The sequence below is a fragment of the Panthera onca genome, chromosome A3 (assembly GCF_046562875.1).
Source record: "Panthera onca isolate mPanOnc1 chromosome A3, mPanOnc1 haplotype 2, whole genome shotgun sequence".
NCBI lineage: Eukaryota > Metazoa > Chordata > Mammalia > Carnivora > Felidae > Panthera > Panthera onca.
Genome location: NC_138341.1, coordinates 6,360,632 through 6,377,031, shown reverse-complemented (window position 1 = coordinate 6,377,031; position 16,400 = coordinate 6,360,632). Strand labels below are relative to the sequence as shown.

Below are 16,400 nucleotides of genomic sequence, written 5' to 3'. Positions count from 1 at the left end.
GGGAGCTTGGGAATTTCAAACTACATAGTAGTGCCTTCGTAAAACAATGGTTTTAGAGAAAAATATTCAAAGGAGGCACTTCATTAATGCCATTTTTGTGCTTGGAAGTGATCACGAACGTTTTCTTTCCACCCGCTTCCCCCCTTTTTTTTCCTTAGGGAGGATGGACCGCTCTCATGTGGGCATGTTACAAAGGCCGCACCGAAGTGGTCGACTTGCTGCTTTCTCATGGCGCCAATCCGAGCGTCACTGGTTTGGTGAGCATTAGCAAAAACGTCACTGTGACACAAGTGGGAAGTTCTCTTAGGGAACACTGAAGACTGATTACGTTTTAGACTTCATATTCGATGGAAATGATCTAGATCTTACTAAAGATAATAATGCAGGATGTGATTGCAAAGCACAGTGAGAATTTTTTTCTCAAGCTAAGCTTGTCTCTCAGTTCTTATCAACAAAAAGGCAACTCTTAGAGCTTAAATGTTAATTTAGGATTTCAAAATCCTTAAGTCATCTTACCTGTTTTCTGTGGGTATGCATTCTTAATCTAAACTTATTTAAAGGAAAGGGGTGTTTATATATGTGTGTGTATGTGTGTGTGTGTGCGTCTATCTCCATACCATTTTTCTATACATTTCTTTAAATGGTAATACATGCATCACTACTCTACTTGAGACTGGGTCTCAGACTGCAGATTGAGAAATTGTCTATATTTTGTACTATACATGTATGTCACATCATGTACACTTTAACTATCTTGTGATTTTGTCAATTATACCTGAATACAGCTGAAAAAAAGAGAAACTTATTCAAGTTAATGGAAGGATTATATAAGAATAGTTTCACATTTCTCTTACTAGTCTTGCCTGTTGGCTAGAAATCACATTAAATGTATTAATCTGTAAAAATAAATATGTTCATAATATGTATGTATTTAAGGTTGAGCGCATTTTATTTGATGATTATGTTTTATGACTGTTTTTTAAGTAGAGAATGATCTGTAACTTGATTTTTTTAAATTATTACTTTGTATCACTCCCTTTGTTATTTACTTTTCTTAGCAAATGTGTGTTGTAAATATCCACCTAAAAGATTTTTCTTTCCCCCCCTCCCCTGCCCGCTCCCTCCTCATCTTTTTTTCTGTCTACTTACATCCCCACCTACCTGTCTCCCAGCAGTACAGTGTTTACCCCATTATTTGGGCAGCAGGGAGAGGCCATGCGGATATAGTGCATCTTTTACTGCAAAATGGCGCTAAAGTCAACTGCTCGGATAAGGTAGGTCAGCAAGACCTTTCCAGGCTCCAGTCCGCATTATGTCCACGCAGCATGTCTGAGTATAGGTTTCTTTATATGATCGCATGAGGTTGCGCTGATGAATCTTCTCATTGTGTTTATGAATGTGTTTTATATAGTTAGGTATGTCACAGGCAGATCCCTTGTGACTACCACCTTGAGTGTCCCTCCGTTGATTTTTTTACATCACATTCATCATTCTCTGGAAAATACATAGGGACGATTCCTTGTTTCCATTATTTGAAATTTTCTGTTGTGACTTCAGTTCTGTCTGCTTCCGTGTTGTTGCCAGAGTGGTTTTTCTAAAAGTCAGGTTTAGTTTTCTCTCTCGTCATGCTTAAAATGCTGAAGACACCGATCCCTGGTGTGATGTGGGAAGATAGGCCTTGTCCTCTCTCTGCCTTCTGAGCCCTATAGCTGCCTTGCCTGCACGTGGCCAAAGGATGTGGGTGCCTCAGTTCATGTGTTCTTGGTCCTTCCATGCCTTTGCATGTGCCCTTTGAGCGTGGGGAGCCCTCTCCTCCTGTGCTTTACTTTCTGTTCATCCTTCACATCTGCTCATTTGCCATCCACTTCAGAAAGCTTCCCAGAATTTTGTTCTGTTCATTTTTTAAATCCTTAATAGTCATCACAAACATTTAACAAGTATTTATTTAATTAGAACTTGATACATTGTGGCTAACTGTATTCTTTTCAAATTAATAACAGTTCAGTGAAATACAGGAAAATAGTATTAATCAGACATTTTTGATAATTGGAATACATTTTCAGCATAAATTTAAGTCAGATAGTATTGCTTAACCTGAGGGGAATGTCAGAAATTGTCCTTTTCTTAATCCGGATGGTACTTGTTTGGGTGCACACGTATGTAAAAAAAAATCGTCAAGTAGTACAATTTAAGATTGATGTATTTTATACACTTTATGCAGGTTGTGCTCATTTTTTAAAAAGTATTATCTAAAATTATAGCTATAACAAGGACCGTAAAGAGACTATGGCAAATACTTATAATATGGCACTTAAAAATCTTGTATTTGGGGTGTGCCTGGGTGGCTCATTCGGTTAAGCATCCAACTTCGGCTTGGGGCATGATCTCATGGTTTGTGGGTTCGAGCCCTGTGTTGGGCTCTGTACTGACAGCTCAGAGCCTGGAGCCTGCTTTGGATTCTGTGCCTCTCCTCTCTCTGCCCCTTACCCCGCTTGTGTGCTTATTTATTTTTGAGAGACAGAACATGAGGGGCAGGGTGGGCAGAGAGAGAGAGGGAGACAGAATCGGAAGCAGGCTCCAGGCTCTGAGCTGTTGGCACAGAGCCTGACATGGGGCTCAAACCCACAAACTGCGAGATCATGACCTGAGCCGAAGTTGGACACTCAACCGATTGAGCCACCCAGGCGCCCCTATTGATGTTTTCTGATTGACACTTTAATGTGATGGTGAAAGCTTTAATTTCTCCTTCTGACCTATTGAAAAATGCTTTATGGGACCTGGCATTCAAAGCCCCTCCAAAATCAGGTATTATGCTACTAGTCTGTCAGTCTAACATTTTGAGAAAATGTTTAGTACCTACTGTGTGCAGTGCCCTATATATGTACTAAACACAGAAAATATAAAAACAAAGTTCCTCAGTCATATTTGCTACATTTCAAGTGCTCAATAGCCATACGAGACTAGTGGCTACTGTATTGGCCCGTGCAGAATTATAGAGCATTTCCATCAGCACAGAAAGTTTTGGACAGAGCTGTTATAGAAAGCAGGCATTTATTACATGTTTATTTTAATCTCTGGTCTCATGTAGTGAAAGATCACTGTGGATATTCATGTGTCTCTTGATTGGCAGGCTCCCCAAAGATACAGCATTGTTTTTATGCATAATATATATTCTCTGATGTCTTTTGAATCACGTTCCAGCAGAAGGTGCTTTTAATAAGTGCAGTTTCCAGGCTAGAATTTATTTTATCAAGTTCAGAGGCTGATTTGGGATTGGTGGCTTAGAGCACGGACTGAAGCCAAGCTTGTTTGGGTCCTGCGTCTTACTGTACCTCTTAGTAGCTTTGTGACTTTAAGCCAAAACTCCTCTGGGCCTCAGAAGTACTTAGAATTGTTTGTCATTTGGTTGTTACTATTTTTGCCTGTAGTCATACTGTTGAACTTTAAATTGTATTTCACAAGATACAGGAAGCACTGAAAGCTTGTTGAAAATTAGAGGCTGTATGACATTATGGTGGAAAAATTGTCACTAATTATGAAAGTTAAAGTTGGGTAAAAGAAATTTCGTACAGTGGTTAATCATCTCTTCAGGAGAGAGAAAGTGGGAAAAATAAGATTTATCTAGGATTAAAATTATAATTTCTATAAACAGTAATTTAAGAATACTCAAAGTATGATTTGTATCAAAATTCATGTTGAGAATTTGTCTCTTTTACTACAGATCTGATAATAATTTTAAATTTATTATTATTATTATTTTAGTATGGAACTACTCCTCTGGTTTGGGCTGCACGGAAGGGTCATTTAGAATGTGTAAAACATTTACTGGCCATGGGAGCTGATGTTGATCAAGAAGGAGCTGTAAGTATCTTTTCTGTTTAGTCCCTCGTGTGTGTGTTTAGTTTGAAGGGAGAGAATATTTTTTCTAAGTATATGCCTAGAAAATTTTCCCTACAGTTCTTAAATAATATGTAGACAAACAAGCATTTTTTTCTATTATCCTGACAAATGTATTGTAGATATGATATGTTATAAATATATGCCCTTAAGGAACCATTGCTAATGCATGTAAATTTTGGGAGGCCAAAACTCTAAAGAACATCTTTCAGTAATCTTACTCTTGATTGAATTCATATTGAAATACTCTTTAAGTCAAATAGTTTGAAATACTATTAATTGTGGAAAAAAGTTATGTTCTGTTAAAACACCTTTTCCTTAAAAATCTAACATAATATTGTAAGTTTTTGGATAATTTTGAGCTGTGGCTTGTTTTTCTTCTCCAGTAGATTTAAAAATGTCAGAAATTGGTGGTCAAAACCTAGAACGCCTGAAAGCTGGTTCAGTACATTATTCCGACTAGCAGGGATTAATTCCCTATTGAGCACCTGCTGTGCGTGCAGCCCTGTGCCAAATGTGCTGGAGATACTGGAGAGGCCTGACAAATTTCTTTTCCCTTGAAATTTTGAGACTATAGTTAAAGGAAATTATATTTATGCGTAAGAAATGATCAATACAGACTATTATCTGCAAAATGAAGTACTATGTGAGATGGATCACGGAGTACTCTGAGGAGACATGTCACCAAATCTCTGGCTGCAGTGTAACAAAAGTGAACTCTGTATCACACTTGACTTCTTGACGTGATATCAGCCGGTTGCTCCTATCTTCCAGATTGGCAGGAGCTACTACTTGCTGATCTTTTTAGTGCTGTGTCAGGAAAGAGTGGGATTCTTACATGAAATTCATACCTTTCACTCTCCTTTTTTCTGCACAGTTGATCAAGTGGAAGAGTGGCTACTTCTATGATTTTTGACTTAAAGCATTTTAAAAGGCTATTCTATTTTAATATGTGAAAGAACTATGACTTAGTTTTAGGGGCTGGTCTAATAACTGAAATATTTCTATAAGGAAATTACATGACGTCTCAATATAGATCAATGTCTCAAGAAACAATTTTAATACTTTTGGTAACGGGTCAGTTTCTTCTATCAGGTGATTTATTGTTATAAACTATACGTGCGGCTTTTAAAAGAACCACTAACAATAAGACCATTTTTGAAAAATGTGGTTTCTAGGTCACTGTGAAAGGAGAATGTATTACACTTTATTGAAATATCCTGTAGCTATCAGTTCATTGTTTTCAATGAATTTCACTTCAGTTTTTCGTATAGGTTTTATTATAAACAATTCTTTGTTTGAAGCCCAATTAACCTTATTTTGGATTATTTAATTTAGAATGTGCTTAATTTTGAATCATCCCATCTCATCTCATTATATAGTGAGAGGGTCTGTTCATTGTCAGCAAATCCAATGTCAGATTATCATTTGAAGAATTGAATGTCATAACAGTCCTCTTGACTCAAGAGAATTAATGTATCTTCAAAAACAGAAAATATGCTTCCTGACCAATTTTGGTATGTGATTGGTTATTTATATTGGCATTTTATTATCAGAAATAACTGTTAATGATAGACTATCTTTTTGAAAATACCAGTTTTGTGATTATTGCATAAGTTATGTTTTCTAGAATGTACTGATTTCTTGGGCTTGTTTTTATTTTGCTGTAGAATTCAATGACTGCACTGATCGTGGCAGTAAAAGGAGGCTACACTCAGTCAGTGAAGGAAATTTTGAAAAGAAATCCAAATGTAAATTTAACAGATAAGGATGGAAATACAGCTTTGATGATTGCATCAAAGGAGGGTCATACGGAGATTGTACAGGATCTGCTCGATGCTGGAACATACGTGAACATACCTGATAGGGTAGGTTACCTATTTCAGATTGGTCGTCCAGTGGTAACGTGATGGAAGATTACCTTCGCTTGTCACACCTTTCAGGATTCTTCGTGTATGTCATGCATTTGTTTTAAGATAAATTTTATTTCTGCCTTTAGAACTGAGAAGTTAACAACTATTCAATCTTTGTGGAAGGTGTTCTTTTTGATCTTTGTCAAATAATATCGTTACTGAAAATATCACATGCACGGTAACTGTCCTTGATGTATATTACTGTCGTGTTGTTCGTGGCTGGCGTTACTCACGTCCCCAAGTGTTCGGGTACCACCTTTACACTTAGAATTTTCAAAATTGTACTCTTGCTCTACCCTCTTCTCAGAACTCTACACTTGTATATCCAACTCTGCTTGAACTCTGCTTGAATGTGTGCTGGGCTTTTAAGACTTACGGCAAAGCAGATGGCTTGTTTGGTTCATCCCAAGCCTGCTTTTCCTCCTGCCTCCAGCTCAGGAAATGGTGTCCCCACTCACCCTGTTGTTAAAGCCCCAAGTTCTCCACAGTAGCCTTGGCTTCTCTTCCTCACCTGCCACATCTGATTCTTCCGCGAGTCCCCTTGGTTCTACCTCCAGAGCGCATCCTGTACGTGTCAGCTTCCTTTCATTTTCCCTAGTACCTCCCGAGTCTCAGCCACCGTCTTCCCTTGTTACAGCAACAGCACCTTAACCGGGTTCTCTTTTGTCTCTAATGTATTCTCCGTGCTGTGCTCAGTGACCTCTAAAGCAACAAATCTCATGTGTACTCCTTTATTTAAAGCCATCCACGGCTTCTCTTGCACTTAGGATAAATGTTACTTCTTTGGTTTGTGAACACCGTAAGACATTGTCCTTGCCTGACTCTCTGCCCTCATTTCGCAACACTTTAACCCTGTTTTAATAGGTTGCAGGCATATTAACGTTCTTCCCTTTCTTGAACACGCGATCTTGTTGTTGCTCTGGGACCTCTGCACCAGCTATGCTCTGTTGGGAATGCTGATCATCATGATCACTGTGTAGCTGTCTCCTCCTTGTCATTCCGACCTCAGCTTAACTATGAGTTCCTCAGAAAGATCTTCTCCAGTGACCCAATCCAAAGTAGCTGTCCAGTCACTTTCTATCATATCACTGTTATTTTAATTTATTTGCATGGCATTTGTCTGATTGTTTGTTTGTTTGTGTGTATTGTCTGTTGTCTGTTTGTCTCCTCTAGCCTGCCAGTTCTTCTAGAGCTGGGACCTTGTTTGTCTTGTTTCCCAGTACCTAGAACAGTACATGGCACACAGTAAGCAATGAAATATTTACAACGTTTTATTAATTTACTAGTCTGGAATTCTCAACTAAAGTTGGTTTGCCTTGGGTTTGTTTCTGCTTTTAATGTTGTAAAGATACTACTACACAGGGCGCTAAGGTCGGTAATCCTCAAGGACCTGCATCTTGATTTATCGCCCATCGAGGCCCACTAAGGATTGAGATGAGCCACAGCCCATAGACTCACCCAACTCAAATCCCTGCAACTGATACGTAATTTAGAGTAAAAAAAAAAAAAATTCTGCCCATTGCCAAAATAGCCATTTTACATTTGAAGTAGTAGAAGGATATAATTAATACTGATCGTTGCTTGGTGAATAGAATTTCAGGGCAAAGAGATGTCTTTATGAGGTAATGAACTTCATCTAAGCCTCATCATGGGGAATGAGTCAGTCTTAGGCACTGTTAGCCTGTAATGCCAGATTGCCTAGAATGTAGATACTGGTCTGGGAACCGGCCTCTCCCTTAATTAAATGTGGTCGGTTATAGACCCACTGATGGCCCTCGCCCTACAAATCCCTTTTTTACAACCCATGACTTTTGTCACATAGAATTACTCCAACAATTTTGTATTATGTCATTTCTAAGTGTTCATTCGGTTCGTTGACAGCTATGGTGTCATTTTATTTAATTTACACTTAGAAAGGGAGGTCTTCTTCAAAGAGAATGGCTTATCGTTCTGGGTGACTTGTCTTTCTCAACTTTTGTCCTGGAATTTCAGAGTCCTCATTTTGAGGTATAACCTTCTCTTGCTCTCAGGGCCCTTAATGTTAGGTGTTAATATTAGTTAACTAAAATGTTTCTCTTGAGTTACTCTTTTATCCAAGAAATTTTCAGAGCAATATCTGTTAGTATACGATGAACCTTAACTTCAAAGCAGTGTTTATTTGTTCTTGTCAGTTTGCCTTTTTTTTTTGTCTTTTCAGAGTGGAGATACCGTGTTGATTGGTGCTGTCAGAGGTGGTCATGTAGAAATCGTTCGAGCACTTCTCCAGAAATATGCTGATATAGACATTAGAGGACAGGTGTGTGTGTGTTTGCTGCTACCTCTGAGCATAATCAGTTGTACGTGTCGACTGATCCTAATGTCGTTCTTCTAATTTTTCTATGAAGATAAACATCTAGACCCTACGATATTTAATGGATGCCTATATTAAGTTTCACTGCCATTCTTACAGAATTTCTCCATTAACGTCATATTAGATGACATTAGAGCATGTTAGAAGCTCATATTTTTCAAACACGCCTCTTTTATTAATGTGTAAATATATTCAATCCTGAAATTAGTACTTTACGAGACAGTTGCTGGTACTTTGAATGCATGTAATTTATTTATTCTGTTTAGTACTTCCCCTCTGTTCTGCCTTTTCCCTCCATATGTTCTTCTTGCTGTTTCGTCTTCTCCTTCCCTGTTCTGTTTGCCTTTCCTAGAACCACTTGATAGTGCCTGTGGACTTTGCTTAAGCCATAGCTCACAGAGCTACAAATTACAAATTACTAATGCTAGGTAAAAGCTCCCCTAAAGTTGTGAATTTGTCCAATATTTTAAGAGATTTAGGTTAAAAAAATCTGTACTTAACCCATTTTGTTGTTGGACAGTCTACACTTCTGCTCAGTTTTTCCTTGTATCCAAATCCATTAAAAACATGTTTATTTATTTACTTATTTTGAGAGGGAGGGAGGGAGGGAGGGAGGGAGAGAGAGAGGATCCCAAGCAGGCTCCACACTGTCAACGCAGAGCCTGACTTGGAGCTTGGTCTCTCGAACCGTGAGATCATGATCTGAGCTGAAATCAAGAGTCTGACGCTTAACCAACTGAGCCACCTGGGTGCCCCCAAATCCATTAAAAAATTTTTTTTAACATTTATTTTTGAGAGACAGAGCATGAGTGGGGGAGAGGCAGAGAGAGAGAGGGAAACACAGAATCCGAGGCAGGCTCCAGGCTCTGAGCTGTCAGCACAGAGCCCAATGTGGGGCTTGAACCCACAAACTGTGAGATCATGACCTGAGCCGAAGTCAGACCCTTAACCGAGCCACCCAAGCGCCCCTCCATTTTTAAATCAAACTAATAAATATTATGCCAAATGCTGTGAGGGACTTAACATGGAATCCTTGGCTGTAAGAAACACCATATTTTAGGGAGGTTTTACTTTGTTTTCTTTATGTTTTTGTGTTTTGCATAAACATATAAAGTGATGCCTTTTGATAGAAGATGGTACGTGATTGATTGCTTAATGAAAGGTTCAAGTGTAAGAGTCTTGAGTTGGGGAAAGAGGGCATTAAGGCTTTTGAGAGCAGGTAGAATTTGAGTCAGATTTGAAAGATGGGTTGGATTTAGATAGGTAGAGAAAAGGAAGACTGGTATTTCAGGCAAGGACAGTGGAATAATAGGATGAGAAAATTCAAGAAAATGAGCAAGTGAAAGACTGCTTCTTAGCTGCTGAACAGATAAGGGTTGATATTCTTTCCTGTTTGTTGGTAAGATCTATTCGTGCTTTCTGGCAGAAATGTTAAAAATGATGTTTTATGTTTACAAGTAGCAGTTTCCCAATATTGTATCTTATATGAAGTGATGATTTTTTTCTATTTTGCAGGACAACAAAACTGCTTTATATTGGGCTGTAGAGAAAGGAAATGCGACGATGGTGAGAGATATCTTACAGTGCAATCCTGACACTGAAATATGCACAAAGGTATTAAGACCCAGTGCAGAATGTCGGTGCTGCTGATTTTTTTCAGTCATTGGTGTTTGATGTTAGAATTATGCTGATTTTACTGACAATAGTCTATATCAAATTAGGCAGTAATTTTGTATCCTTTCGGAAGTTGTGTATTCACAGGAAAATACAGTGTGTAATTCGTTACTTTTTAATTAAACACTTTCAGAAAATACAATATCAGCTATTCACAAATTGCAGACAGGTCATTTCCTCAATCCTTTTATGCTCTTGTTTGGAATGCAGATCATATTTCCTTTTAAAAGACCAAGGTGGGTGGTTCTTGGTTCCCCAAACCAGTTGCTTTAGTCTATTTTACTTAAATCATGTGAAAAATATATAACTTGATAAGACTTTAGTGACTGTATTTGGCTTTATGTGTAATAGTTTTCCATGGGGAAATATATCTGGAATTCTGGACTGAGGTGGCAGGCCTTCCTAGTGAATAAACACACTTTGGAGTTACTACCCTTACACTTCTATTTTATCTGCTGCGGATTGGGACCAGCCTCTTTCTGTCCTGATGATGGTAACATCAGTGCCCTAGGACAGAAAGTTTCCTGGGTTACCTTTTGATTTATGGGTGGCTCCTAGATAATCTTTTTTTTTTTTTTTTTGGACCTAAGTGATGACCACTGTGACCTTATGTGGGTTCTGACCAAGCTTCTGTCTTTCCTAATTCAACGCTGAGCTATGTATGGTCTCTTCTTATTTCCCTCAATTTGATTTTGAAAAAAATCATGAACTTTTTTGAGGTTTTCCAGACGCATGCTGTTTGTATCAAATTGTTATCCCTGTTACACACGGGTCCTTAGGTGCATAGAGATCTGAAGTGACGCTGGTAAAGATTTCTGGAAAATCTAGACACTGGCAGGCCTGGACACTGGCTGAGCTGTGGGTCAGTTGGGAAGATGGTGAGAACGGGACGTAGTCTCTTGCGGTGCTGCCCGGATGTCAGTGGTGGAGCCTGGGGTACGGCCACATCAGCGAGGGGCGGGGCGTTGTCGCCAGAAATGGCTGACGAGTCGCTGGGCCATATTCCCATTCTCGGCTGAGTGACACCAGATGATTTCGATACAAATGATTGGTGGTGAAAGGCAGTTTTCTTACTAGTTTCTATGGCTGTGTTTTTTTGAGGGCATTGGCGATATGGTCTGGTACCACAGTCAGACAGTTGAATTCTTACATGTGCATTTACATGACTTTAAACACGTAGGAGTAACGCTGTTAATCTGGCAAAACTTCTTATCTGTGCCTGCAGGATGGTGAAACACCGCTTATAAAGGCCACCAAGATGAGAAATATCGAGGTAGTGGAGCTGTTGCTAGATAAAGGAGCTAAAGTATCGGCCGTGGATAAGGTAAGACATCTGCGCAGAGAACGCTCTTTGGAAGGCTGTTGCTAGCCTGACCTAAATAGTTGCTGGACTTAGAGGGGGGCTGGTTTCATTTTGCGGAGGGAGAGGTTACTTGCTAGGGACATCTCTTTGGGGTCTTGGTGCCGTGATCTCTTCTTGGCTGTTCTGATAGCGTGCTGCGGAGTGGGCAGACCTAATGTGCTGTTAAAGAGGCCGCTTCAGGTTTTCCTTCCGTTGCTCATGCCGGTGCTGGTGAGCCGCGTCGACCACCATCCGAGGAGGACGTCATCCGATGTAGAGCCTGCTTGCAGATAAACAGGAGGAAAGAATTTAAGGGGCTGGAGGAAATAGGCTCAGAGCAGGCTGGCATTTGTATCCACTAACAGGAGGTAACAGGTGCTGCTGCGTGTCCTCACCATAATTCTTTTAGAGAAATGTTCATGGTTTTTTAAAGTTTATTTATTTATTTTGAGAGAGTGAGAGGCAGAGAGAGAGGGAGAGAGAGAATGCCAAGCAGGCTCCACACTGTCAGCACAGAGCCCGATGCGGGGCTCAATTCCACAAACCGTGAGATCGTGACCTGAGCTGAAATCAAGAGTCAGACACTTTACTGACTAAGCCATCCAGGCGCCCCCATAGTTTGTTTCTTTTTAATCTTTACTTACTTTTGAGAGAGAGAGAGAGAGAGAGAGAGAGAGAGAGGGAGAGACAGAGTGCGAGTAGGGAAGGAACAGAGAAAGAGGGAGACAGAGGATCCAAAGCAGGCTCCAGGCTCTGAGCTGTCAGTGCCGCGCCCGATGCGGAGCTTGAACTCATGAACCGCAAGTTCATGACCTGAGCTGAAGTCGGATGCTTCACCGACTGAGCCCCCCAGGTGCCCCCGTAGTAAATTTAACTTGAAATTGCTTAATACTTTATATAGAATTAATCCCCAGTTTGAGTTTGTTTTCATTTTAAATGGAGTTCTTTTCTGCTTTCAACTGATTTCCTCCCATAAAACGAGTGAATTGATTTCTGTACAAAGTAAGAGATATTATAAATTTTTTCCATCTAAATGTATGATATGATTTGGGCTCTCCTAATCCATAATAGACTGAAGTTTATCTTCCTATTATTTATGAGACAATTAAACAAAAAAAACCCACAGAATCAATATGTATTAGTATTTTATCAAGAAAACACCACTGTTTAAGGAAAAACATAACAAAAAATCTTCTCACCCATCATTACCACATTTATATAATGTCATATAAAAGGAAGGAAACTTTAATACTGAAAATTAGGAATGACAGAAAGTCAAAGAAGAGATTTTGAAATTGAATATATTTAGGTTTATAGAAAACTTCCTGTATTGGCTGTTTTTCTCATTCTGCTGTTACTTGTTTCTGGCTCTGATTCCCTAATTTACAATAAGGAACCCACTGGATTAAGTGCCCTTTAAGATTCCACATGGCCTCATTAATTCTGTAACATGCCATTTATAAATATTCGTTGCATACTCATTAATAGATTTCCTGAAGTTCTCGGTCTCGACATCCTTGTGTGTGTGCCCTGCCTCGAGTCAGCACACACTTGTGACAGGCACACGTGATACTTGGGGCGGTTGTTCACTCATTCAGCACACACTTACTGAGGATGGGTAAGGTGGTGTTGTGCTAGAATTTGGAATACAAACCTGTAAAAGTCTTGATCCTGGCTCTTCGTAGAGGATTTCATAAAGATACACTAAGAATGAAGACTAATGCTATTTCCACCTAGCCTATCAGAGAGCTCAGTGTTTCTTCTGCACATTGGCTGCGGGTGTTAATATCTTCCCTGTCTTCCCTGAATTTTCAGAAACCTTGTGTCTGGCAGAAGTGACACAAATGATATTTCTACCTTCTCACAGGTTCGGGGATAAGAAATGGGGTTCAGGTGGGGAAATAAAATGATGAAATCTGATGCAGATGTGTTTGGTTTGAGGGCTGATAAGACATTCAGGAGGCCATGACCAGTAGGCATTGGGAAGTATGGGACTAGAATTTGGGCAAGAAATCAAGACTAGTGGTCAGAATTTGGCAGTTAGTTACCAAGAGATAAGAATTGCATGGGTGTGACTAAGGTCATCAATGGGAAGAAAGATCAAAGCTGAGGTCAAAACTTTACTTACGGAGCGTGTCACATCCTACTTAGTTTTATAGTTTGGATATTTATCTGATTTTTCCTGTTACGTTGTCAGCTGTTTAAGGTCAGGGACTATTTTGTCTTCCAACCCCCCAGGTGCCCAGCTGGTGCCTTACTTACATGGAGTGAGTTCAGAACATAGTTATTGTGCCATGTGTTTAGGATGTAGAAAGAGAATCTAGAAATGGAAGAAGGAGACCAAAAGCAGAAGATGAAAGTCAAAATCAAGACAAGGTGGTGCCATAGAAGCTATAGGAAGAATACTGCAGGTCATTTTCATTTGGTGTTTCTAGAGAGATCAGGGTTGACGAGAACTGAGAATGTCATTTGTTAACTGGATCAACGTCTTTAAGAGATGGTGTTTGTGAAGTAAAAAGTGGGAGAACACATCACGGACCTAAGGTTTTTGTTTTGTTTTGTTTGTTTGTTTTTACACGTTTTCATGAGTGTTGGATGTGAATACTCATGTGATTAGAGATTCTACTACGGGAAGAAGGTAGGTTGATGGGCGGATGTAGGGAGGAGAGCAGGAGAGGTTGCACTGGCCGGAGAAGGGCGCACAGAGTGTGGCAGGGCTCCAAGGGAGAGAACTGCAGGACAGAGTTGAGGGCTTAACATGACGGAGGCTGGTTGGCAAAGGGCATGGGAGCAGGTGAGATCACTCGTGTTAGATGGGGTATCAGTATAGGCCGTGAAGCTTTCTAGACAAATGCAGGAGAAAGTTGTGCGATAGGGTAGAAACTAGTTGAGGAAAGTGAAGGATGTTGTGGACAAATAGATGTTCGGATGGAGGACGGCAGCGGATCGGCGAAGAGAGCCTGTTGCTTCTCTCTCAGTGGGTTGGGGGGGGGGGGGGGGGGAGAAGAATGACTTCGTTCTCCAGGGCTGTGGGAGAAAGAATAGCCAAGAAGAGCTAGGTAGGGAGCTAGAGAAAGAAAGTACAGAGAAGGTAGAGATAAAAATTCACATTTATTCACTCTGTCTGAAAAACAGAAGTTCAGATGTTTCATTATTTTACAAAACATGAAAATTGTTACTCTGTATGTGTTACATGTAAAATACATGAAAGTTCAAGCTTCCTGCCTATTTTACAGAAAGGAGACACGCCTTTGCATATTGCTATCCGTGGGAGGAGTCGCAAACTGGCAGAGCTTCTTTTAAGAAATCCCAAAGACGGAAGGTTACTTTATAGGCCCAACAAAGCAGGCGAGACTCCCTACAACATTGACTGTAGCCATCAAAAAAGTATTTTAACTCAGATATTCGGAGCCAGTAAGTATTGGGTTTTGTTCCTGACTGAGCTTTGAAAAAATGAATGTTACATGAAAGTTAAGGGGCCCATAGCAGTTTGGCATTTACCACTTCACTGGAGATTGTGAAAGTTGAGGAAGCTGTTATTTTGCTGTGGAAAAATACTCCTTCCTGCCTAAAGCCCTTCTGCATTGTCCTGCAGTGTCTACATCGAGTACATCCAGAGTCAGCAGTCAACGTTTAAGACCTCTGAAAGTCTAGCCTGCTTTTCTAAAAATCTCCCTGTTCCCCTAGGTGCACTTCGTGTTTTTACCAAAACATGCCCTGTTTTCCGTGCAGCCTGACCGCTTAGACTTCCCTGTGTTTGCTTGTGTTCTGCCTGCCACAGGTCTGTCCTCTCCATTCCCAGGAACGTCCCTTACCTGTCAGTCTTCTTTCTCCAAGGCTCCTGTCGTTTGTCCCCTTCTCAGTGACGTTTTAACTGATCTGCCTCACCAGGCAAAGTTTTTCCTAGTTTGAATACTTAAGCATTTTTATGTTTCCTTTTTTAATACTTATTATACCTGGCCTTTTTTTTTATTAGAATTTTCTCCCTTCAGATTCCAAGTTCTTCAGGATAGGAACTATCTCTTCTTATCTTTATGTCCTCTGTAACATCTAGCATAATGCTTTGAATATTGTACTAAAATAGTTTTTGATCGAAAAGAATGTACATGCACATATAATCATTCATATGTGGTGTTTTGAAATATGGAACAATTTTCTACTAGAATTAAGAGAAACAAGCAGGAGATAGTAGAATCCCACCACCTTGTAGTTGAGCTTCTTACTTAGATACTATTTTTACGTATGATTCTATTGTATTATTGAGTTCTTGTATTTTAAAATACTTTTTAAAAAAATATTTTTATTTATTTTGAGAGAGAGAGAGAGAGAGAGAGAGACAGAACACAAACGGTGAGGGGCAGAGAGAGAGCCAGAGAATCTGAAGCAGGCTCCAGGCTCTGAGCTGTCAGCACAGAGCCCAACGTGGGGCTTGAGCCCACGGACCGTGAGATCATGACGTGAGTGAAGTCAGACGCTTAACTGACTAACCCACCCAGGCGCCCCTAAAATATTGTTTTCTAATTATAATAATGCGCACACATTAAATTTCCAGAATAAAGATACAAATATAGTAGAAAGTATAAATTTCCCATTGTCCCCTATCTCTTAATTCATAACTGTTTGAATGACTTAACAGGATTTTCTATACATTTCTAAAAATGTTTTATGCTACATATACAGCCTTAAAAAGTAATAATTGGGTCATACCATATTATAAAAGTTTTAAATAATTAACTATATTTAAAAGCTAATGTATATATATTAAAAGCTACAGTAAACATCTTTGTACACATATCCATTAACTTTTATTTTTAGGATTATTTTCTTAGAATAAATTCCCAGAAGTAGAATTGGCAAGTCAGCGGAGGCTCACAGTGTTGGTAGACTTTTCATATGGTTATAACAATTTCTTCTGCCTCAGGCCATGTCGTGCAGTTCCCCATAACCTTGCGAATGCTAGATATCTCCAGCCTCCTTAATCTATGCTAATCAGATCAATAAGAGAAAAAAAATCTCCTGTAATTTGCATTATAAAATTATTAGTGAGATTGAGATCTTTTCTTATGTTCATAGGCCATTCGTAGTTTTGCCATTTTCCTCTTTGTATCCTTTGCCTACTTTCCTCTTGAGTTTTTGATAGTTTCTAAAAATTGGTTTTAAGTGTCTTTGTATGATATAGATATTGACCCTGGGTCCATCCTCTCTATGTTGCACCCCTCTCCCA

General features: G+C 39.5%; 1 protein-coding gene across 15 annotated transcripts in view; it reads left to right on the top strand.

The window, feature by feature from the left end:
• Positions 1–16,400, top strand: part of KIDINS220 (kinase D interacting substrate 220) — a 99,010-nt gene that overhangs the window by 19,714 nt on the left and 62,896 nt on the right. For 10 of the 15 annotated variants that reach the window (XM_078445025.2, XM_081795154.1, XM_078445023.2 and 7 more), the window contains exons 5-12: positions 159–257; positions 1,173–1,274; positions 3,763–3,861; positions 5,568–5,765; positions 8,008–8,106; positions 9,676–9,774; positions 11,060–11,158; positions 14,413–14,590. In XM_078445025.2, the coding sequence (XP_078301151.2) occupies positions 159–257; positions 1,173–1,274; positions 3,763–3,861; positions 5,568–5,765; positions 8,008–8,106; positions 9,676–9,774; positions 11,060–11,158; positions 14,413–14,590 (973 nt within the window). The remainder of the gene's footprint in view (positions 1–158; positions 258–1,172; positions 1,275–3,762; positions 3,862–5,567; positions 5,766–8,007; positions 8,107–9,675; positions 9,775–11,059; positions 11,159–14,412; positions 14,591–16,400) is intronic. The other 5 variants (XM_078445026.2, XM_078445024.2, XM_078445022.2 and 2 more) reach the window with 1 other exon arrangement.